This window comes from Protomyctophum parallelum (assembly GCF_964188405.1).
Source record: "Protomyctophum parallelum genome assembly, chromosome: 21".
Classification (NCBI taxonomy): domain Eukaryota; kingdom Metazoa; phylum Chordata; class Actinopteri; order Myctophiformes; family Myctophidae; genus Protomyctophum; species Protomyctophum parallelum.
In genome coordinates, this window is record NC_139713.1 from 25320659 (window position 1) to 25344272 (window position 23614).

Sequence of the window (23614 nt, forward strand, 5' to 3'; positions counted from 1 at the left end):
ACAGACACACATCACTACGTACACACCACCGTGTGAGCAACACATTATACAGACACACATCACTACGTACACACCACCGTGTGAGCAACACATTATACAGACACACATCACTACGTACACACCACCGTGTGAGCAACACATTATACAGACACACATCACTACGTACACACCACCGTGTGAGCAACACATTATACAGACACACATCACTACGTACACACCACCGTGTGAGCAACACATTATACAGACACACATCACTACGTACACACGACTGTGTGAGCAACACATTATACAGACACACATCACTACATACACACCACCGTGTGAGCAACACATTATACAGACACACATCACTACGTACACACCACCGTGTGAGCAACACATTATACAGACACACATCACTACGTACACACCACCGTGTGAGCAACACATTATACAGACACACATCACTACGTACACACCACCGTGTGAGCAACACATTATACAGACACACATCACTACGTACACACGACTGTGTGAGCAACACATTATACAGACACACATCACTACATACACACCACCGTGTGAGCAACACATTATACAGACACACATCACTACGTACACACCACCGTGTGAGCAACACATTATACAGACACACATCACTACGTACACACCACCGTGTGAGCAACACATTATACAGACACACATCACTACGTACACACCACCGTGTGAGCAACACATTATACAGACACACATCACTACGTACACACCACCGTGTGAGCAACACATTATACAGACACACATCACTACGTACACACCACCGTGTGAGCAACACATTATATAGACACACATCACTACGTACACACCACCGTGTGAGCAACACATTATACAGACACACATCACTACGTACACACCACCGTGTGAGCAACACATTATATAGACACACATCACTACGTACACACCACCGTGTGAGCAACACATTATACAGACACACATCACTACGTACACACCACCGTGTGAGCAACACATTATACAGACACACATCACTACGTACACACCACCGTGTGAGCAACACATTATACAGACACACATCACTACGTACACACCACCGTGTGAGCAACACATTATACAGACACACATCACTACGTACACACCACCGTGTGAGCAACACATTATACAGACACACATCACTACGTACACACCACCGTGTGAGCAACACATTATACAGACACACATCACTACGTACACACCACCGTGTGAGCAACACATTATACAGACACACATCACTACGTACACACCACCGTGTGAGCAACACATTATACAGACACACATCACTACGTACACACGACTGTGTGAGCAACACATTATATAGACACACATCACTACGTACACACCACCGTGTGAGCAACACATTATATAGACACACATCACTACGTACACACCACCGTGTGAGCAACACATTATACAGACACACATCACTACGTACACACCACCGTGTGAGCAACACATTATACAGACACACATCACTACGTACACACGACTGTGTGAGCAACACATTATATAGACACACATCACTACGTACACACCACCGTGTGAGCAACACATTATATAGACACACATCACTACGTACACACCACCGTGTGAGCAACACATTATATAGACACACATCACTACGTACACAACACCGTGTGAGCAACACATTATATAGACACACATCACTACGTACACACCACCGTGTGAGCAACACATTATATAGACACACATCACTACGTACACACCACCGTGTGAGCAACACATTATACAGACACACATCACTACGTACACACCACCGTGTGAGCAACACATTATACAGACACACATCACTACGTACACACCACCGTGTGAGCAACACATTATACAGACACACATCACTACGTACACACCACCGTGTGAGCAACACATTATACAGACACACATCACTACGTACACACGACCGTGTGAGCAACACATTATACAGACACACATCACTACGGAGTACGCACACACCACCGTGTGAGCAACACATTATACAGACACACATCACTACGTACACACCACCGTGTGAGCAACACATTATACAGACACACATCACTACGGAGTACGCACACACCACCGTGTGAGCAACACATTATACAAAGTGACAAATATGCTGTGATCTTTGCATATGCCTTGTGTGAATGCAACATTACACTATTTCAATCACTGCTATTCTACTTAAAGCAAGATGACTTTTCATGAACTCTATGAATTAGTCTTAGGTATGTATGTTACCGGCTTAATGGTCATTAGGCTATGCATTCTCTGCTCAACTGTAGTACTGTTGAACCTTAATATTCACTTGTTAGGTACGACTTTGTTAGCTTTGTTTTTTGCAAAAGGATATGTTATAAAAAACTGGGACAGTAGATATTGTTTATGGTAGCTTGATGATTTTCTTTTTTGACCTGAGGCCAATTCTGAACATTCCTTCTAAATCCTAACAGTTGTCTGAAAAACGTATGTTGCTACATAATTAAAAACTAAAATGACAGATGTTTTCCGGATTGAATGGGAAGTGCAAGATTCAACATTTGTGCTTAATGTGTACCAAATAATAGATTATTGTTTAGAAACAAAGATATCGGGGTGAAGTATAGGCCTTAGTTTAGCTGTTACATGTTATCAGCACTCACATCATAAAATAAAAAAATTGCCCCAAATAAGGAAGCCAGGTAACCTGGCTCAAGCTCCTGAATCGCTAGCCGTGGCCATAAAAAATATATTCTTTGTTGCAATTCAAGGGTCTGAAGATTCTGTGTTTTGCAGGGTTTTCTTTCCAGGCCAATCAACATCCTTTGAATAAGACATTTCAAAGCCAGTCAGACAATTCAAAACGATAATGGTGGCGGTAACATTAATTAATGGTAAATGGTGCATTTATATAGCGCCTTTATCCAAGGCGCTTTACAGAGATTGTGCATTACATTGACCCATTCACACACACATTCATACACCGATGGCAGCGGAAACCATGCGAGGCACCAACTAGCACATCGGGAGCAATTAGGGGTTCAGTGTCTTGCTCAAGGACACTTCGACAGTAACTCTGGGGGAGCCCGGGTTCGAACTGGCAACCTTACGGTTACCATCCAGGCACTCTACCCCTGAGCCACCGCGGTAGCATTAATTATCCGATCGCATCGATGTACTGTAGCTATCCAGGCTGTTATGACTAGAATAACAGGAATATCAAATATGAAGGGTGTATTTACTAATTGTCCCTTGATTCATAAGATGTACGTACACAGGGTTTTGACCTAGATATTAACCATACTATATGTAGCCAGTTAGCAAGCTAACTTGACAACGTTGCTCAGTTTCGACAACTCCCATTTTAGAATATGGCTGCACTGTCATTGGTCGCACTGTCAGATGAATAATTCATCATTACAGAATGAAAATTCACATTAATTCAGTCGGGAGTGTCAGGCTAGATGCAATCCGTCGGTATATGGTTAAGTATACAAGTATACATATATATATGGTTAAGTGTACAAGTGGACCATTATAATACACCATTAAATTAACACTAATAGATGCCACTGTGTAGCATAGGAAGGAAAACATAAGATTTCTCTAGTGCTGAAAAGCACCAGAAAATAAATGAACAAAATGTAAAATATATATTACGTACAAAACATTAAAGAACAACAGATCTCAAAATCATGGTGTGTACAACACTGCTATTTCACACAGGCCTATATTTATTAGTATTGTGTCTGGAATAAATATTAGACAAATATTTTGCAGACAAATATGGTTCTGTATTTGATCTTAAATTTAGACTTTGTGAATGATCAATGCAATGAAGAGGATATTATTAAACTAGCCAGCATATGCATTGTGTGTCATTGTTTTATGACTGTGACTGTCTGTGTGTTTCTGTAGCCTATGTTGTATGGCTTTTAACATTAAGAGTCTAATCTAGACTCACAGCTAGAAGGTCCTGGGTTCGATTCCCGCTGGGGACGCTGTGGGCGCTGAGTGGCGTGTTCCCTCCTCCGCGTCATCAGTGCCCATACCCGAGGTGGGGTTGGCGAAACCTTTCTGTGTGGAGTTTGCATGTTCTCCCCGTGTCCCCTAGGGTAGGTACCCTCACAAAAACATGCAGTAATCCTGGTCTCTAAAACTACCTCCCCCTGGCCAGCTGGGGCACCTGATGGAGGGGAAAGGAACTGGTCGGAATAACGTGTTCCTTCCACGCACTACGTCTGGCCAGGGAAATTCACAACCGTCAGGTGAAAAGAAGCAGCTTGGACTCCTCATGCATAGAAGGAGGCATGAGGTCAGTCCGCTGCCCCCCCAGGTTGGCAGAGGAAGTGTAGCGCCCAGGATTACATTAGATAATTGGCACTGGGTGAAAAAACTGGGTTGTAAAATCGTGGGATAAAAATTATAAGAAAGAAAAAATAGTCTAATCTAGAGTCAGCCTTTTATGAAACATCCCACATCTATAAAGTTCATGTAATCAAGGGAATGACCACAGGATTGTTATCAGAGCATTTTTTCTATTAATTATTTGGTGTTTCAACCATATACTAATACTATCTAGTATTGGATTCATTGCAAACCAACCACTAGGGGGTGAGCCCAACTCGTTTGCAATGTTTTTTTTAAACCATTATGTCCATAACTAACACCAATTTATTTTATTTTTATAATATTACCAAGGGCATAATTGTTATGATTTTTTACATATTAAATCATAGTTTATAGGCATTTTAAGCTCCCACCAGCCATCGTGGACGGCATCTTGAAAATTATACCTTATATATATACAGGTTTAATGTTTGTTTTTAGTTCAATGTTTGTTTTATAAATGCCATTGACAATGAAGGGAAAATTTACGTCATCTTGTCCCTAACACAAACATTAAATGATATTAACAATAAAGAGAATTTAATGTTTGTTTTGTCACCTTTTGTTTTACATCACCATTACATCAGCTAATCGTAGCAACATCAGTTAGCCTTCAATATATTAGCGCCCCTCACTTACTTCTAGTAACAGAATCCGTTGAAAAATCTCTTCAATCAATTATTTTGGGTTTCAACCCTACCTTTGGAGTCACTGCAAACAGACCACTAGGGGGTGCAGCACCAATATGCCCATACTTATACCATACTTCACCAAAACTTCACCATAAGCAGAATCTTGATGATGAGTTTCTCCCCAGCTACTTATAATTCCATTTATAATGCATTATAAACATGTTCATATAATGTATCACAACAATACAGTACTATGTACTATAAAATAAATTATTGTACACTCTTACTCAATTCTTCAGTTAGGTAAATTATTATAGAAGTTATCCTGCAAACTTCCCGACAAAGGCATTGTCTAGGTGTGTGTGTGTGTGTGTGTGTGTGTGTGTGTGTGTGTGTGTGTGTGTGTGTGTGTGTGTGTGTGTGTGTGTGTGTGTGTGTGTGTGTGTGTGTGTGTGTGTGTGTGTGTGTGTGTGTGTGTGTGTGTGTGTGTGTGTGTGTGTGTGTGTGTATAGACAATATTTGGTTTTTAGTTGTTTTGTTTGAGGGGGGGGGGGGGGTGCATATGCATGTTTTCACTTGCAAGTACAACTGCAAGTGCAACAGCACCGCGCATGCTGTTCCTTTTGCAGTGACTGCAAGATGCCGCTCACCTACACCTACGATTTGTGACTAGGGTTGGAACGATAGTAGCTGTGTGATACATACTGGTATTAAGTTTACTTAAATGTAACTAAAAACAATCACTAAATGTAACTAAAAACAATCACTTCATCTACAGTTTATCGGTCCAGACCGTAGCCTACACCTTGCCTCTTCCTTGATTGGATTGTCACTAAGAAGAGTGACTTAGGTTACAAGACCGGAATATGATTTGAAATGGATCCAAATACTTATACCTGTGATAGGCATACAAAGTGTTGGATTATGTGGATAAAGATCATATGTTTATGGACATTGTTTTGCTGTATTTAGCCAGCACCTCAAAACTCCATGGGTACATGAAAGTATATTCTTACTGGTCCATATAGGCCATTATCATGTGACATGGATAGAAAACTACCCAAACTCCCAATCCAATAATGAACTCATCTGGCACACGGGATTTGGGGGAGACCTATGTCTTTACTGTATCTGTAGATCATTTCTATACATTGTCAGAAATTAACACATGTAACAACATGTGAATTGATTTGTAGGTGATTTTCTTAAAATATCACGAAAATCCACCATACCGATTACTTGTCTTATGTGTGTTGGATATCTTCTGGTACCATTATTTTTATGTCTGAATATTAAATATCGTACCAACCCCACTTGCAACACCTAACACTTCTTCTCCCCTCACAGCGTAACTGTCACTACAGTATGTCACTTTTCTTTTTTATTAAGAAACTTGTCAAAGCCAATGCAGTCATCGCCTTATAGAAATGAATGAAGCTCGTTAAACCCCTTTAGCACAATTCCGCTGTGTCCCAATAAATAGACCGCTTCCTTCACCGAACAACAAAAACGAATCGATCCAATAGAGTCCCTCGATGGCTACTTTAAAACTAACCAAACACGTCAACATTGAACAAGGCAAAGGAAGCTCAAGGAAGGAAAGATGTTTTACTGCTTTCAGTAAGGGTCTGGGCACTGCCCAGGTTATTTTTGATAATGTGTATGACCTTTTAATCTGAAAGTAATGTAAAAACATACTGTGTTGGATTTATTTATCAAGGGTATAGTGGAGTGGGAGTGCTGATTTAAGATCAGTCTGTCTTTCACACCTTGCACACTGGAGCAGCTGCATACGGCCCCTCACAGGTCAGCGGTCCTAAATCATCAACCTCGCTCCCAAACGCTTGATAAAAAACAAAAACAAAAGAAAAAAAACTCTGGTTTCTTTCCTGGCATATACTGTATTGGGACACGGCCGAGTTGCACTGTTTCGTCTCATACATCAGAGAAACAGTCGTACCCCTAGTGGTGGAAAGTAACTAAATATTTACTTAAGTACTGTACTTGAGTACAATTTTGAGGTACTTTTACTTTACAGGATTATTTGCAATTTTCTATACTTTTACTCCACTACATTTCGGAGCCAAATATTGCACTTACTCCACTACAATCATTTTAAAACTTTAGTTACTAGTTACTTTGTGGATTTTGAAAATAGCAGATGTACAAGCTCACAATCAGCTATTTTTAAAACGCATATTGCAGGGACATCCTGCAATATGAGTAATAATAAACTTTATTTTAGTACTTTTACTTTTAGTACTTTAAGTATACAGTATTTTGATGCCGATACTTTTGAACTTTTACTCGGTTACATTTTGAATTCCGGACTTTTACTTGTAACAGAGCATTGCGTATGATACTATTGATACTTTTACTTAAGTAAAACATATTTGAGATCTCTTTCCACCACTGGTTCTACTACTACTACCCCCCGGTCCCCCGTCTGTCCGTCCTTCCTTCCGCTAGAGCTTGGCTGGGTGTTCTATCTCTCGTCTCTCCCCCCATGTCTTTCCCCCTCCCAGGCTACGGGCTGGTGCAGGAGGAGCTGCTGTCTCCGGCCTCCCTGCAGTACAGCCTGCCCTCCCCGCTGGGCGCCGAGCCCTACTGGCAGGAGGTCTCCAGCCTGGAGTGCGCCCCCATCGCCACCACCGAGGAGGACACGCTGATGGAGATGTCGGACAACGTGCAGGTGTGGCCGGCGGGGCTCAGCCCCTCGCTGGTGACGGTGGAGGACTCGTCCCTGGACGGCGGTGGCAGCAGCCGCGGCGGGGACGACAACTCGGAGGAGGGAGCCGCCACGCTCTCCCTGCCCTACAGCAGCCTGGGGCGCCCCGACAGCGGGGCCAGCGGGGCAGGCAGCTCCATCATGGAGCTGGAGGAGGAGGAGGAGGAGGAGGAGGGGGAAGGGGAGGTAGAGGAGGAGGACGAGGAAGGGGAGGAGGTGCCGGAGGTGGTGGACAGGGTGAGAGCCAGTGGCGCCGTGCCCAAGGTCAACTTGAATGGCCAGCTGGGAGGTCAGAGGTCGGATGTGCGGAGAGGAGAGGCCGCGGGAGGAGGAGGAGGAGGAGGAGGTGTAGGGATGATGGGTTCAGAGGGGCTTTCTGTCGTTGCAGGCCAGGACGTTTACGCTCAGCTCTGTGAGATGTCGGGACTGACTGCCGAACACAACGGAGACAACAGGTAAACCAATATCACACAAAAGTGTGTGTGTGGTGTGGTGTGGTGTGGTGTGGTGTGGTGTGGTGTGGTGTGTGAGAGAGAGGCCCATATAGCACACTGGTTCTCAAAGTGTTTTGGTTGTCAAAGAAAAATATATATAATAATCTTGACAAATCTTTTATTGGGGTCCACAGCCAAATACATATCTGTTTGGGAGTGCGGCCGCAAGATACCGTTTGGGTATCCAGCTGCCTTGTGTGTAATTAACGGGTAGAGGGTACTAGTGCCCAGGGATAGTGCAGGGTGTAAAATAGGGCCCTTTAAGGTCTCTTATCTATCACCATCCATATCTTCACTTCAACTACATCATCATATCCGGAAGTTATGCGAGAACGCCTACTGAGTGGCAAAAATCTACTTTCTGGCCTTGACAACCCATACTGTACATCCAAACAGAAAAGTCCTATCTGATTGCATTAAAAACGACTCACCAACATTGCAGCTGTACGGAAAGCTTGAATTATCCTCTGTTATTATATCTGCAACGTTTTTGTTTCACAAACATCCATGTGTTATGAGCTACTCTCTGTCACGTTTCACAAACATCCATGTGTTATGAGCTACTCTCTGTCACGTTTCACAAACATCCATGTGTTATGAGCTACTTTATGTCACGTTTCACAAACATCCATGTGTTATGAGCTACTTTATGTCACGTTTCACAAACATCCATGTGTTATGAGCTACTTTATGTCACGTTTCACAAACATCCATGTGTTTTTGAGCTACTTTCTGTCACGTTTCACAAACATCCATGTGTTATGAGCTACTTTATGTCACGTTTCACAAACATCCATGTGTTATGAGCTACTTTATGTCACGTTTCACAAACATCCATGTGTTATGAGCTACTTTCTGTCATGGAATTCCATGCAAGTGATAATTATTCAGTGTCAGGGTGTCAGAGTTTGGAAGCGCTCGTTTTCTATAACGCAACGTTCTGCCGCCTCCTGCGTTATGTGCAATTTAGAAATAGGTGGTACGCAGGACTGTTGAGTGATCCCGGTGGAAAAGTGATACATGTGCATACTCTCTAAACCCCCCTCCCTCTCTCTCTCTCTCCATTCAGGGTGGTGGGAGGAGGGGCGTTCCAGCCCTACCTACCACCACCAGATAAGGACTCGTCGGTGCAGGGATGGGTGGCGGCTGCTGCCGGCTCCCTCCACCACCAGAGCACCAGGACGTCCTCGTCCTCGTCCTCGTCGGGGCACGACGCCGGCGGCATCGTCCCGGGGCTGCGCGTGGCCCAGGAGACCCTGCTGACTCCGGTGTGTGACACGGGTTACTCGCATGTGCTGCGCACAGGGCGCCTCCTAGAGGCCGGCACCGCGGCCGCGCAGCCCTATGAGCGGGGCGTGGCCTTCTCCCAGCGGGTGGAGGCGGGGCTACGTGCTTCTTGGGCACAGGAGCGGATGTTGATGAGGCGGGAAATTAAGGTCAGGTTGTCAGCTTTTTGTCACGCCGTCGCCAGCGACCACCCCCCCTCCCCCCCGCCACCGCTTCCTGTTGCCTGGAGGACATTACTTCCTGGTGTCCATGTTTATGCTTGGCCTCATTTATTTTTCATATTTATTCATTTATTTTGATGATGAATATAAACAATGGCATTCAATTCTTTGAGACACATACAGGTATTTCGGGTGTGGCCGAATCCGCCATTCCTTCATGGGGTGAAAACAACACAGATTACCGCTGGAATTGCATTAGGGAACGTACATGTGGTTACATTTTATACATTTTTTACAACACAAAATGTTTATTTCTCTTACATTGTAGTGAAAAGGCCTTGTGCACACCTACTAGGACAGGTGCGTTGGAGCCGGCAACCAAATGCGAGTCATGAGAAGAAAAGGGTCCCGCACACTGTCTTCACTCACGCAGTAGTTTAATTCAGATGACAACGTTTCGGTCTAAACGACCTTAATCAGGTAACTCAGGGTTACCTGATGAAGGTCTGTTTGCATCAAAATTCAAACTGCGATTTAATCACGATTTAAATTGTCACCAGTTTGAATCTATTTTAATCGATTTAAAATATATCGTTATATTGCTTACTATTCACTCATACTAGGACATGACGTATGTGTAGTCGGAAGAATTTGAATTCATCTTCAGCCATCAACTATTTCAATGCAGCCGAATATCGCACATCAGAATTGCTGATATTTATTATATCATCAGAGGAATGTGTTGTGTGGTTTGGTGCAACACATGCACCATGCACAGGATTTGCCATATCCAGTAGCCAATGTTTTTTGTTGTTTTTTTCACATTCATTGATTAAAGAACAGTTCAATCTAATCTAAGTAATGTGAGACATTAATTTCAATTCATTCCTAATCTAAGAAATGTGAGATATTAATTGTGTATAAATGTTTTGACAGAGTGAAGAGAAAGGTGACTATGCAGCTGTGGAGCATTTTGTTGATGAACATGGAAGTGAACTCCCACGGAAGGTGAGTATAGTAGTTGTTAGGGCTGGGCGATCAAATATCACAATTTATTTTACCAAATACCTTGATATCGACATTGTAATGATAATATAATTGTAACAATATTTATTTTTGTACGTTGTCAAAAATAACAAAAAATGGCAGAACTACAGTACAAGCTCACAACAAGCTTGTAAATCTTCTATTTCTGCACATTTTTAAAAGTATAAAATAGGGCTTAAGTTAAAACCATGAAAAGAAAAAACTTATTTCGGCCAATTCCCGTTTGGGATTGCCACAGCGGTTCATCTGTTTCCATCATATCTTCCTATCCTCTGAATCTTCCTCGGTCACTCCAGCCACCTGCATGTCCTCTCTTTCTTGACCGCATCCATAAAGCCTTCCTCTTTGCCTCTTGCGTGGCAGCTCCATCTTCTGTGCAGCTTCTGTGTCCTAGTAATACAAATCACTAGTCAAGTTTCAAACCATCGCAACCTCGCCTCGATAACTTAATCCCCAAACCTTCCAACCTGGGCTGTCCCTACAGATTTTTACTAATTTCAATAAAAGGAGAGCAAACAAAAGACATGTAACATATAAGATTAGCTTTTAAAGGGAGAACCCCCCCATTAGAGTCTAGATGCTAGTGGTGGCAGTGCAGATGAATCTCTTTCCTTCTCAACACTAAATGATTGGGACAAGGTGGAGTTGGGGATGGAGGTGGGTTGCATGTTGCTGAAAAGACAATTTTAAGTGTTAATCTTTAAGTGTCAGAAGCACTGATATTTAAAGGAGGAGTCCAATCGCCTGATTGGCTGACTGCAGATTGACTGGCTATAAGTGCTCACCTCTCAAGCTGTGGATGACAACAGAGATCTTCCTGATTTAATTTACACTTAGAGCTACATTAATTCCTGATCCTGTTCATCCCGTCACTCCCAATGAAGAATATTGCCCTATCTTCAGTTCTGCCACTTCTAGCCTGTGTATTTGTCAGTGCCACCGTCTCCAAAGCGTACATTATAGCTGGCCGTGTACACCTTCCCTTTCACTCTTGCTGGTTAGTTACCCTTCTGTCGGACATCACTGCTGACATTTATATTGCCATATCACAATATTACGATATCCAAACTCCCAAGTGATATCTCTCATATGACAATATTGATATAATATTGATATTGCCCAGCCCTAGAAGTGGTTTTTACATTATTTGCATTCAGCCATATTCATGTAAACACAGAAACATAGCGAGTTGCAAGAAGACTAAACACTGTGTGTGGTGGTGGGAAATTAATAACAGCCACACTAACCAAATGATTCTACGTTTTGGTTGTTTCCTGCCCTGCTTGCGTGTCGAGGATTCCTACAGCAGTTAACTGGTCAGAGTCTTGTCTCCTTCCCTCCTCCCTAACTAACCTCCTTGCTCCAGGTGAGGGTGGAGGTGAGAAAGGGTGCTCAGTCAGTGAAGCGTGCCAGTCTGCGGAGAGTAAAACACTGAAACACATACTGCCCAGTCCTCCAGGTATGGGACATACGTGTAGCAAAGCACTTGAGCATCCCAGTGCTTGGGCACAGGACTCTAGGTGGATTTAGTGGTCTCTTGTTGTCCCAAGACCTCAATAGAATGGATGTGCAGCACCCAACTTCACCAGGCATGCTTCTGCTTGTATCCACTGGACATGGCAGATGGCATTTATACAACTAGAGACTCATTTTTCTTTAACGTTTCATACCTCCTAAACCTTGTTAACCACATGAACTCTAGCGTCCCTATTCTAGGCAAACATTTGTCCAAAAGAGGTGAACATTCAGAAAGAAATAGCCGCTCTACAACATTGTGAAGCAACAAATAGTGACCTTGTGGATGTACTATTTTCTCTATTTGACTCACAGCAAAGTACATAGGGTTTAAGTGGTTACAGTTGGGACAGTGTTGTCACATAGAACTCTCATATAAGTGTATTTTGCGCTTTGGCAAAGATGTGTTGTGTGTGTCGTGTCACATGAATGAACCGAAACAAGACTAAAGGCCTTTTCAGACGAGGAGCGACTGACGCGCCTAGTAATTCATTTTCAATGAGAGGCGTGAGTTTATTTTGGACGAGTGTATTTTCACCGGCGTAGTCCCGTAAAATTGTTGCGCGCATGCTCGTTTCGTGCATACGCCCGCGGGCAACTCCCGCACCACTGCGTTACTCACTCCCCGTCAGAAAGGACCTTAAGAGAGTAAATCCACACTAGCAGCCCCTAGACGCCATGTTGCACTAAAATTGCATGGCAATCTGCCCGTTTGATTTTGAGATATCTTGTGTGCAAGTGGACGTTTTGGCCCATGGGTCAAATGGGCCAAATGAGCACATTGCTGTGCCCATGAGATTCCCTAGGGTAAATCCCATGGGCACAGCAATACGATTTCATCCTCGTGGGAGCATGAAGGTGCGGGCAGGAACTGGCGGTCAAAAATGCTATACATCATGCTAATGTCTTGAAATGCTACTACTAGTCTTCTGGAAATACACGAGACATTTTAAAGACCACAATTTGAGCTTCAAATAAAGTCATTCATACCCGCGTTAGGCTATCACTGTTATTGCTAGTACATGTCAATTATTGTGAATTATTGTACATAATGTTTGAACAAGTTTTTGTAGGCATATAACAGTCTAAAAGCTGTGACGTTTTTGTACAAAGGCAAATATTTGTCCTGATTATTTATTTATTTATCTTTCTATTCATCATTTATCTTCTTGTGTTTAAATTCTTGTGTTTAATTCCATTGAGTGGCTTTGTATCTGTAAACGAAGCATCAGAGGAGTTGTAGATGTGGGTCAACCTAATCTATAAATATATACTACAGTTTTGTCGATTGATATGTCTCTCACTCTTTCCATCTTGTAGGGTCGGATATCCACTGCCAAACCATCCTCCGCAAAAACACAACCGGGACGGAGAGCGAAATGAGGGGGAAAGAAATGAGAGAACGGAAGAAGGATGACTGACACAAAGACTAAGAAATGCAAACTACAAAATTACAAATAAAATCATCTTCAAACAGAACATGGAACCCCTACAAATGAGAAGAGGCGGGGGAAAAGAGGAATGGAGTTCTACTTGTAGTTTTGTAACATTTTTAAAGGAAAACAAAAAATCAACTAGACTAGGGCATGATAACTTTTGTATTAAAACAAAAGAAACGTGAGAAGAAAAAAAAAACAAAGAAGAAAAAAACAAAAAGTGCTTCCTGTCAACTGTAATCGCATGATGACTGCCGGTGCATGCCATTTGACCTTTGAACTGTCATTATCTACAGACTGAAGGGGGTACAAGGTTATTGGCCCGTCCCAAGGGCCACATTTTGGACCTTAACCCCCACCCCCCACTCCCCGCGCCCCAAATGGAGTGGTTTGTGACGACTGACAACACTACAGCTATAAAAAAAAAGCAACAGTCTTTATTCTCCCTCGATGGATTGCTGTGTATACAGATACGCTTACGCTGAGCCTAACGATGCATCGTTCACCGTCACCGGACCCTTCCTCCCTATTATTCTCTATGTGATATATGCACTCTTATGCTATGTCGTGGAAGTGTCGGTGTGCGTATGTGTGCGTATGTGTGCGTGTGTATACTTCTCTACCTACCTACCTGCCGCATGTGTTTCTTGCTTCTGGCTTATTGGCTCTGGCGCCCCCGCCCTATGATTGGTCCGTAGCCCCCCTGTGATGTCATGGCGTGCTGCTCAGGGCTGGAATGAGAAAGCTGTGTGTGTGTGTGTGTGTGTGTGTGTGTGTGTGTGTGTGTGTGTGTGTGTGTGTGTGTGTGTGTGTGTGTGTGTGTGTGTGTGTGTGTGCGTGTGCGTGTGCGTGTGTGGCATGCTGATGTCTTTCGTTTGTGAACGCTATTGTGCTTTTCCTCTATTGTTTCTTTGGAACCTGTCCCACCTTTGGTTTTTGTTTGAGTTTGGTAGAGTGAACTGAATATCTTTGCTCCCTGGTTCACCAGGGTGATTTTTCAGACACAGAGGATGTTTTATCTGGAAAAGGGGGGTTGGTTTGCTCGATAGCATTGTGTGGCTGTCAATGGATTCTATAACAAATGTCTACACTTTTATTGTCCTAAGATGGCAGATAGGTCATTGTGTGCTTTTTTGTTGTTTTACCTTGTTGGCACTCAGCATGTTTAATCCAAGATCTGGACTTCTTGGTAGCCTAAATGGCTCACTTGTACTGTGTAGAATGAACACGTCGCACAACAGAAATTCTCTCATTGGTATGCAGTGAACTCAACACTCCTTTCTAGGGATGCACCGATGTATTGGCCACATATCTGTATCCGGCCGACATTTGCCGATCAATATCGGCAGCGGCAAATAAGAATTAACGCATGGCATTAGCGGATATTTATCTGTCGTTGATATTGGTTATCTGCAGCCTACCAAGCTGTAGATTCTGAACATTGTGTTTGTTGTGTTTGTTTCCCTGGCACAAAAGGGGAATATAAAATCAACAAAAACTAAATAAACACATGTATCGGCTATCGGGCTGAATTGTTATTTTAAATCGGTATCGGTATAAGAATTTCCATATCGGTGCATCCTTTCTACTCCTTTCCATCGCCATCTGTACCGCCGACAACATCAAATGTTTTAAACTTGGTGGTGTGCTCTTTCTACTTCTGTGTGCAGTGGCTGGCTGTAGCACCTCACTCACTCGTTCCTGAGATGGTTCAGGGTTTTGGTATGGAAGGCCTTCTTTGTGTGGTGATCTGGTGTCGCCACAGTGGGACTATAGCGTTGTGGTTCAGGAACCCTGCCGTGAAGACAGACAGACAGATTGACAGCACTGTGATTGTTAAGACTTAACACTGACCCCAGACTCGTGAACTGTGGCGACACGCATGCCCACACACCATCTTCCAACTGTCCATCGTGTACGATGATGACGACGCTTGCTTCAGGGAGGGGGTTCAGCGATGTCGCCACTGATGCGCCTTGATGTAGCTGTCGAGGCCGATGTGTTTGCCGCAGATCCGTCCGCAGGTGGTGCAGGGGAGCGCGGACATTGGAGGAATGCCGGCTTCCCTCTGGTGTCGCTGGACATGTCTCGAATCTTCTGCTGGTTGCTGTCATGAATTTGTGAGATTGCCCTGGCACAGGTGACCTGCCAGGCTGAGCGGTCAAGTGGCAGGGTTTCAAGCTGCGTGGGGTTGATGGTTGATGATGCTTCAGCAGGTCTTTAGTATAGTCCTTGTAGAGCCTCTTTTGTCCGCCGGCGGCACGCTTTGAGTTGTGCAGTTGAGGACTTGGCGGGGCAGGCGGTGGTCAGGCATTCGAATGGTGTGTCCTATCCACCGTAAGTGTCTTTTGGCCACCGCTGCTTCCATACAGATGGAATTAGTGCTCTCCAGGATCTCAGTGTAAGGGCGAAAAATAGCCGATCTACAAGCTTGCTTATAGAACTGCTATATTCACTAGTTTGGGGTTCAGGGCAAACATCTGATCTCTCTTTGGGGTCTCGGCCTGAAACGTTTGGGAACCACTTGGTTTATGGTATCTACAGTAGGCTACCACAGCAATAATCACACATATATAACGCACGCACTCGCGCACACACACACACACACACACACACACACACAGACACACGCACACACACACACACACACACACACACAAAAACACACACACACACACACATACACACACTGTATAAACGTGTGTGTGTGTGTGTGTGTGTGTGTGTGTGTGTGTGTGTGTGTGTGTGTGTGTGTGTGTGTGTGCGTTTGTGAGTGTGCAACTCCTCTGTTAGTAGCCAGTGAGCGCTTGACGTTTGATTCGACTGACCAAAACGTGGAAGTGGAAGTGGTGATGAGGCTTTATAGTGATGAGACAGTCTGATGATGAGCGTACGTGTTGTTGTAGCAGAGGGGAAGTGGATCAGGAAGGCCCAGAGTAAGATGGCTTTGTTGTTCAGCATATAAACGTAGCAGCATATAAACCAGGATTATGTTCACTTTCATACACTGTCTGTCTGACAACTATGAATGAGTATCGCTGCTGATGGGTAAAAAACACAGCAACTGCACTTTCCATCTTCTCTCGAGTCAGTTTCAAGGTCAGATATTCATTCGGGCCTTCTAATGAAGCCTGACCTATATATTTGTCGTATGATGGTGCCGTCCCGTGTGCATAAAAATAATACATTGAATATAACCATTCTACAAGCTCACAACACGTCGCCCCGTGATCTGTTTGTAGATTTTCGGTGCTCTACACGTCTTACGTCAGGCCAATGAGATCCAGTTGAAAACATACATTGTATATTTTCTATAACTTGGATATTGGTGAATAAATTAACAGTATTCTCATTTCTTAACAGATTTGAATGTTACTTGTTTGCAGTCATGTAGTTTTTGTCCACCAGCAGTACTATGAATGAATCGTGTCATAGTAGCATATTACATTTCCTGGATATATATATACACCATATTTATCCCATGAGCACTGTATATATTACTCATATTAGTCATGCACTGTAACTCGAATGAGTAAAGACAATGAATGAATGAATGAATGATCCTAGTTGCACATCTCAGGCACAGATTCATTCACACGTGTTTCGTGCCCTGTATAACTGCACATGAGAGCCTCATCTGTGATCTCGCACATTACATATCATCACATGTTTTCCACTCTTAACGTCACTCAGGTTTTCAGTTTTGCTCTTTCGGGATCCAAGCTTTGCCCTTTTTTTTTTTTTTTTTTTTTTTTCATTTTTTTTTTTTTTAATTGACTTCATTTTGAGCCTTGCTCTTAAAAGCAACGAGGACCCAACATGAGTGCTTCAGAAAAATGGGATGGGGACAGGAAGGTTATCATTATAAAGTGTGTGTGTGTGTGTGTGTGTGTGTGTGTGTGTGTGTGTGTGTGTGTGTGTGTGTGTGTGTGTGTGTGTATGTGTGTGCGCGTGCGTGCGTGCGTGCGTGCGTGCGTGCGTGCGTGCGTGCATGCGTGCGTGCGTGCGCATTCAAGTGGTGAGAAACTGGTGGATATACAACCAAAAAGGGAAGCAGTTTTCTCTGGAAGCCCATTTCTGCTGCTGAGGACAACGTTATGAATTATGAGTTTGTTCTCACTTTATTATCTCACAATAGACGGTATGCGCAAAAGTGTGTGGCAAAGAGAGTTTGACGTCGTTTAATACAATCAGATAGGACTTTTCTGTTTGCATGTATGGGCTGTCAAGGCCAGAAAGTAGTTTTTTGCCACTCAGTAGGCGTTCCCGCATAACTTCCGGGTATGATGATGATGTCACATGCATAGCCTCTATTCTGTTTTTTCCTCACAATTGCATATCTGACATTTGTGTGCAGAAACATGAGAAATCAAACCTTAAACCCACCCTACTCTATAGACTTGAGGGGCCTAACCTTAGCATGAGGTCAAACCTTAAACACTTGAGGGGCCTAACCTTGGCTTGGTGCCCTTCTTTTGCCCTCTACAACAAATCTTTCCCGACAATAGCTGATCTACAATCTCTGTTGTAAACCTATTTAAAAAAAAAAAAAAATTATGCGTGGTGGAAAAAGTACTCACATTTTTACTTAAGTAAAAGTATCAATTCTGCAATATAGAAATATTATATTACAAGTCCATGAGTAAAAGTACAAAACTATTGGCATTAAAATGTACAAAAGTACCAAATGTAATAGTACATCTATTTTCAAATGTCCGAACTGTATATAGGGCTGAAGTGGTTAATGTATGTTTTGTAATATTAATCAAAATATACAGTAGTAGTAAACTAAAGTTTCCAAATAATTGGAGTATAAAAAGTACAATATTTGCCTCTGCGGTGTAGTGGAGTAGAAGTAAAAGTACTGGGAATGTGAAATACTCCAGTAAAGTAAAAGTAGCTCAAAATTGTACTTAAGTACAGTAGCCTACTTAGGTAAATGTACTTTCCACCACTGCGTGGCAGGCAGCAATGGGCTTCCATATGTTAACTTCTGACTCTGCTCAGTAGTTGAGTGGGATGCTTTGTGGAGAACTGCAGGGACAATTAGCACCTTGTGGTATGAAAGTATGGTATTAGTTCCTATTCAACAGACAACAATGTGAACCATAACCAAAAGCACAGTTCATTGCAATGAATTGTTGCAAACATTGTATTGCAATGAATGCTGTTGTGCTTAATTCTTATATAATATTGTGATATATATTCCAAGTAATCAACACTTTTATTCTGAGATTTGAGTGCAACAGATATAATAATAATTATTAAACATTAAGGGATTAGTTGGATTAATTTACTTAAATGGAATTATTGATAAGAGTGAAACTCTCAAGCAGCACACCCAATTCATGCCACCACAGTTTCTATTATTTAATTTGTTCCTTGACAAAAATAATACAATTAAAAAATATTTAGGCACAATTTTGCAATAAACGCTTTGTGTAATCCAATGAGAGCTGGATTATGAAACTAGTATGTAACCATGTTAGAACTGGTTAAGTATATAAGTATATTCCCTGCACAGAAAATATTGATCATGAATTGATCATAATTTGGATTAAAAAAAAATATATCCATCAGCAGACATTTGGCTTGCTTAATTAATTAAAAAATGCATATTTGTGTGGCTTAATATTGGTGTACTGCTCCAGTTGGAACAATCTGTTAATACCTGTCCGAAGCTCTGTACTGTGACAAATACAGTGTGTGTGTGTGTGTGTGTGTGTGTGTGTGTGTGTGTGTGTGTGTGTGTGTGTGTGTGTGTGTGTGTGTGTGTGTGTTTGTGCGCGTGTGCGTGCGTGCATGAGCGCGGTTCAGGATTTTGAAAGTCAAAAACGTTATCAAAGTGGATACGACGTGACGCGAAAGGATATTTAACCCAACGAAGATGTATTAAAAAAAGAGCATTGTAAAATGTAAAAAAGAAAAACTGTTGCGAAGAATCACCCTGTATACTCCCTTTAGAATGGATACATGACAATGTAAACGCAATATCATATTATTCTATCCTAAGGAATGCAACTGCGCACATGCACAAGAAGAAAAGAAAAAAATGTTTTTATGAAAATATATAAATATATGACAAAATCTATTTAATTAGAATGCTATGCACCCTCATAGAGTTGTTCTGGATGTTCTTTAAGCATTATGTAGACTTAACGTTATAGGCAAACACCCACATCATGGGGAATGTAGGGGCTTTGTAGCTATTATCACTCTTTTTCTTTCCTTTTGTATATCGTCCTGGAGAGAGAAAAACTAAACGTGAATAATGTATACAAGCCTTCCAATCAGAAGTCATTCTGACGTGAAGATAATGTATAGATCATCTTACTACCCTGTACACACCAGCTCAAAACCATTTACACACAAATTAATAAACAAACATGTGACATACTGTACCTTCTTGTTGTGAATGATGTGTATTACAGCATACATGGGTCCTGCAGGTTAATATTCGAATACTGATGTATTATTGATTTCAGCATGTCCTTGAGATGCAGATCAGATTGATTAAATGTCAAGTATGAAGTTATTTTCAATCTGTCGTACTGGAAACTACTATTCTCAAGTTTTCCTCGTGACACATAGGCTACTGTACTGATTTACATATTTGCCACAATGACACAAATGTAAGTAATGTAATTCAGGGGTGCCTTGGCTTGGGTGAAAAGGTTATTTACAGGGGTGACCTATAGAGAAAAAAAAGTTTGAGAACCACTGGTACAGTATTACACCAAATAACCTGCCAGTAATAGTGGGTCTGTCAGTGTTGCCAGATTGTGAGAGAGAAATAAGCAACCAGGTATGAATACAAGCCCAAAAGAAGCGAGCCCTTTACCATTAAACGTGCACATACAGTATAGGCTATTATCTGATCATCTAAAAAAAATCTATAAATTTAAAAATGATGTGGAATCTTTTAAATATTTTACCAACACCAATCTTGGGGGGTTGCATGAAAACCAGCAACTAGCAATATTTACAACCAACTTCACAGAAAAAACAAGCCCATAAAAAGTCGCTTATAATAAGCGGACATGGCAACACTGGTCACTGTACGTGTGTACACTAGTTAAGTTACCACCAGAGTAATCTAGTAAAAGATCAAAGCGTGTCGCTACTCTCCTACTCTGGTTACTACAGTAGGAGTAAGAATGACGACGCGCCCTCTCTCTCAGCCAATCAGAAGCTGGTCCGTCCCTCAATCACGCTGTTTACACGGAAGCCTCTCTGGGTTGTTTTGGAGAGCGTGTGTGGGGAACACGTGGTAGCTCGAGTGATACGCGAGTGACAGCAGCAGGTCGGAACGTCAGATCTCCAAAACTTTCCCACAGAAGGAGCACCGTCTTTTATTTGTGTCTACGTGGTCTGGTAGCGTGTTAGTAGTCTACTACTAAGGGTATATACTATAGGCGTTTGAGACGGTGCAGTGTTGTTGTTGCTGCCTGTTAACAGCTATTATATAGGACATGTCAACTCAGACCACCACCACAAGTCAGGCCATTCCTGCCACCAGACGAGTTCTCATCCACGATGCGGCTCTGATGCCCCAGGATTACTCCACTACCCCTGGAGGAACTCTTTTCAGCACCACCCCGGGAGGTAGGCTAAGAATCCCAGCTGCCAGCTGTGTGTGTGTGTGTGTGTGTGTGTGTGTGTGTGTTTGTGTGTGTCCGGAACTCAAAATGTACTTGAGTAAAAGTGCAAGTATTGTTGGCATAAAAAAAGTACCAAAACTAAAAGTAGCCTATTACATACTCATTATGCAGAAATGCAGAATGTCCCTTTTCAAAATGCATGTATAAAACATCTGGTGGAAAAAAGCAGATCTACGAGCTCACAATGCACATTGTGAGCTTGTAAAAGTATTGGATATTGTAAATGCTCCAGTAAAGTAAAAGTACCTCAACATGTTACTTAAGTACAGTATGTGCTTGAGTAAATGTACTTAGTTACTTTTGATCTAAAAATACCTGTCACTTTCCACCACTTAGCACAGTAGTAGCTTATTAGTGAATGTCAGAATTCAGAGAACCAAATGTTAAGGCAGACCACATAGATACTGTATATTTAATGTAGACTATACTAGTATTTGTCATACGGCAATGTTTCTGCAGTTTCTCCTATTGTAGTATAGCTACATCATATTTATATATCCTGCCCTAGGCTACATGCACCTTTTAACAAACTACAGATCTAGCTTATTTGCAAGTCCAAAGGCTCACTGTCACTTACAGTAGGCTATTTAAATTAGCATGAATGAACTCAATTCATTGAAGGCAAAACGCTTAACATGTAATTGTATTACTGTGTGTTTTTTTTAACTTCTGTTATAGCTTGAGTCACACACTGCTATTGTGCAATTCAAAGTCGTCACATGCTACTGTATCTTGATTCTTGTCCCTATATAACCTACGGTCAGTTCACATTTTGTTTTGGAATGTGTCCAGCTCCAAAACATCTCACATGAATGGTTTCCTTTATTACTGCAGTGCTAAGAAACTGATGGCAGAAAAAGTTGTTATTCGTATTCACATGCGCTCCATTGAATAAACTTTATACAACTTATTTTAAAGGTATTGTCAAGTAGGCTGTTGAAACAGTTGGACATGACATTCAATTTGCAACGGGATGCCACAATCCTCTGAAATGTGGCCATGGTGAAAGTGGTGCAATGTAAATACATAAATAAATAATCATATTCCATTTTATTTTCTCCCCCCCCCCGTGTGAATCCTGCACACGACTGAACTTCCTGCAACCCAGGAACCAGAATCATCTATGACAGGAAGTTCCTCCTGCAGTGTCGACTGTCTCCCCTGGCGTCCACGCCGCCCATCCTGCCTGATATCCCAGGCGTCACAAGGCCACTGAAACCTGACTGCTCCAGCTCCACACTGCCAGACACCGTTGCCCACCACGATTCAAACCACAGCCCCCTGCCAGATGAAAGTTCAGGTACATTTCTCACTGCACTATATATTGTATTTTTGTGCAGGGTTAGAATTAGAATAGGCTAGGGTTATGTTTAGCCATAGTGTACAGTGGTGATGGTTAAGATTAGGGTTAGGGTTACATGTTAATAGAGGGCGAATTGAATATAACTGTACGTGTGTGTCCCTCCGTGCATTCGTGTTTACTAAATTGCAGCATTTTCTTTCCCCAGATGCCCAGTTTGAAATGGATATTTGAAGAATCAGCTACAACATGCCTTGCTAAACCAGTGGACACAGTTCTTCTTACTGTTCTTATTGTGTGTGTGTGTGTGTGTGTGTGTGTGTGTGTGTGTGTGTGTGTGTGTGTGTGTGTGTGTGTGTGTGTGTGTGTGTGTGTGTGTGTGTGTGTGTGTGTGTGTGTGTGTGTGTGTGTGTGTGTGTGTGTGTGTGTGTGTGTGTGTGTGTGTGTGTGTGTGTGTGTGTGTGTGTGTGTGTGTGTGTGTGCGCGCGCGTGTGTGATGGATGGACACATGCAAGAAGCAGTTTTATTTGTGATGTCAGATGTAATAGTAGCTATCAATATGTGTAGAAATGTGTCTAGGAGCGTAATCGAAGCATGAAACTAAATCAAAATAGTCTGCCAATTTAAATTTGAGGAAGTGACCAAGGGTTGAACATAACAGTTGAAAATTACTTGTACAGTATTTTTATTTGTGTATGGAATGATTTATTAAGCATAAATAAAATCAGTGACAGTCCCAACAGAGTCAGAGACGTGTTTGCGTGGTGATTAATGATAATAAGTAAGTAATAAACTGTCAGACGACAATGTAATATCAACATGACCAAAACACACTCTGCCCCATTTCTTTCCTACCAGCGGTTCTTGTATTCGTTTTACTGAGGTTATATGGTTAGGAATACTTTTGAGTTTAGGCATAGTTTTACTGAGGTTAGGTTGAGGAATAAGGTTAGGTTAAGTA

The 23614-nt window shown here is 42.3% G+C and overlaps 2 protein-coding genes across 2 annotated transcripts in view; both read left to right on the forward strand.

Moving 5' to 3' along the window:
* LOC310879489 (uncharacterized protein) overlaps nt 1–15354 on the forward strand; it is a 139139-nt gene extending 123785 nt beyond the window's left edge. The window contains exons 39-42 of the mRNA XM_083794220.1: nt 7550–8207; nt 9316–9514; nt 10631–10702; nt 13577–15354. Coding sequence (XP_083650346.1) covers nt 7550–8207; nt 9316–9514; nt 10631–10702; nt 13577–13639 — 992 coding nt within the window. The 3' untranslated portion in view covers nt 13640–15354. The remainder of the gene's footprint in view (nt 1–7549; nt 8208–9315; nt 9515–10630; nt 10703–13576) is intronic.
* Nucleotides 15355–20951: 5597 nt separating this feature from the next.
* LOC310878742 (eukaryotic translation initiation factor 4E-binding protein 1-like) lies at nt 20952–23395 on the forward strand. Its single transcript, XM_083793118.1, has 3 exons — nt 20952–21297; nt 22462–22653; nt 22862–23395. Exons 1-3 carry the CDS (start codon nt 21165–21167, stop codon nt 22885–22887), a joined length of 351 nt encoding a protein of 116 aa, XP_083649244.1. The 5' UTR covers nt 20952–21164; the 3' UTR covers nt 22888–23395.
* The last annotated feature ends 219 nt before the right edge of the window (nt 23396–23614 follow it).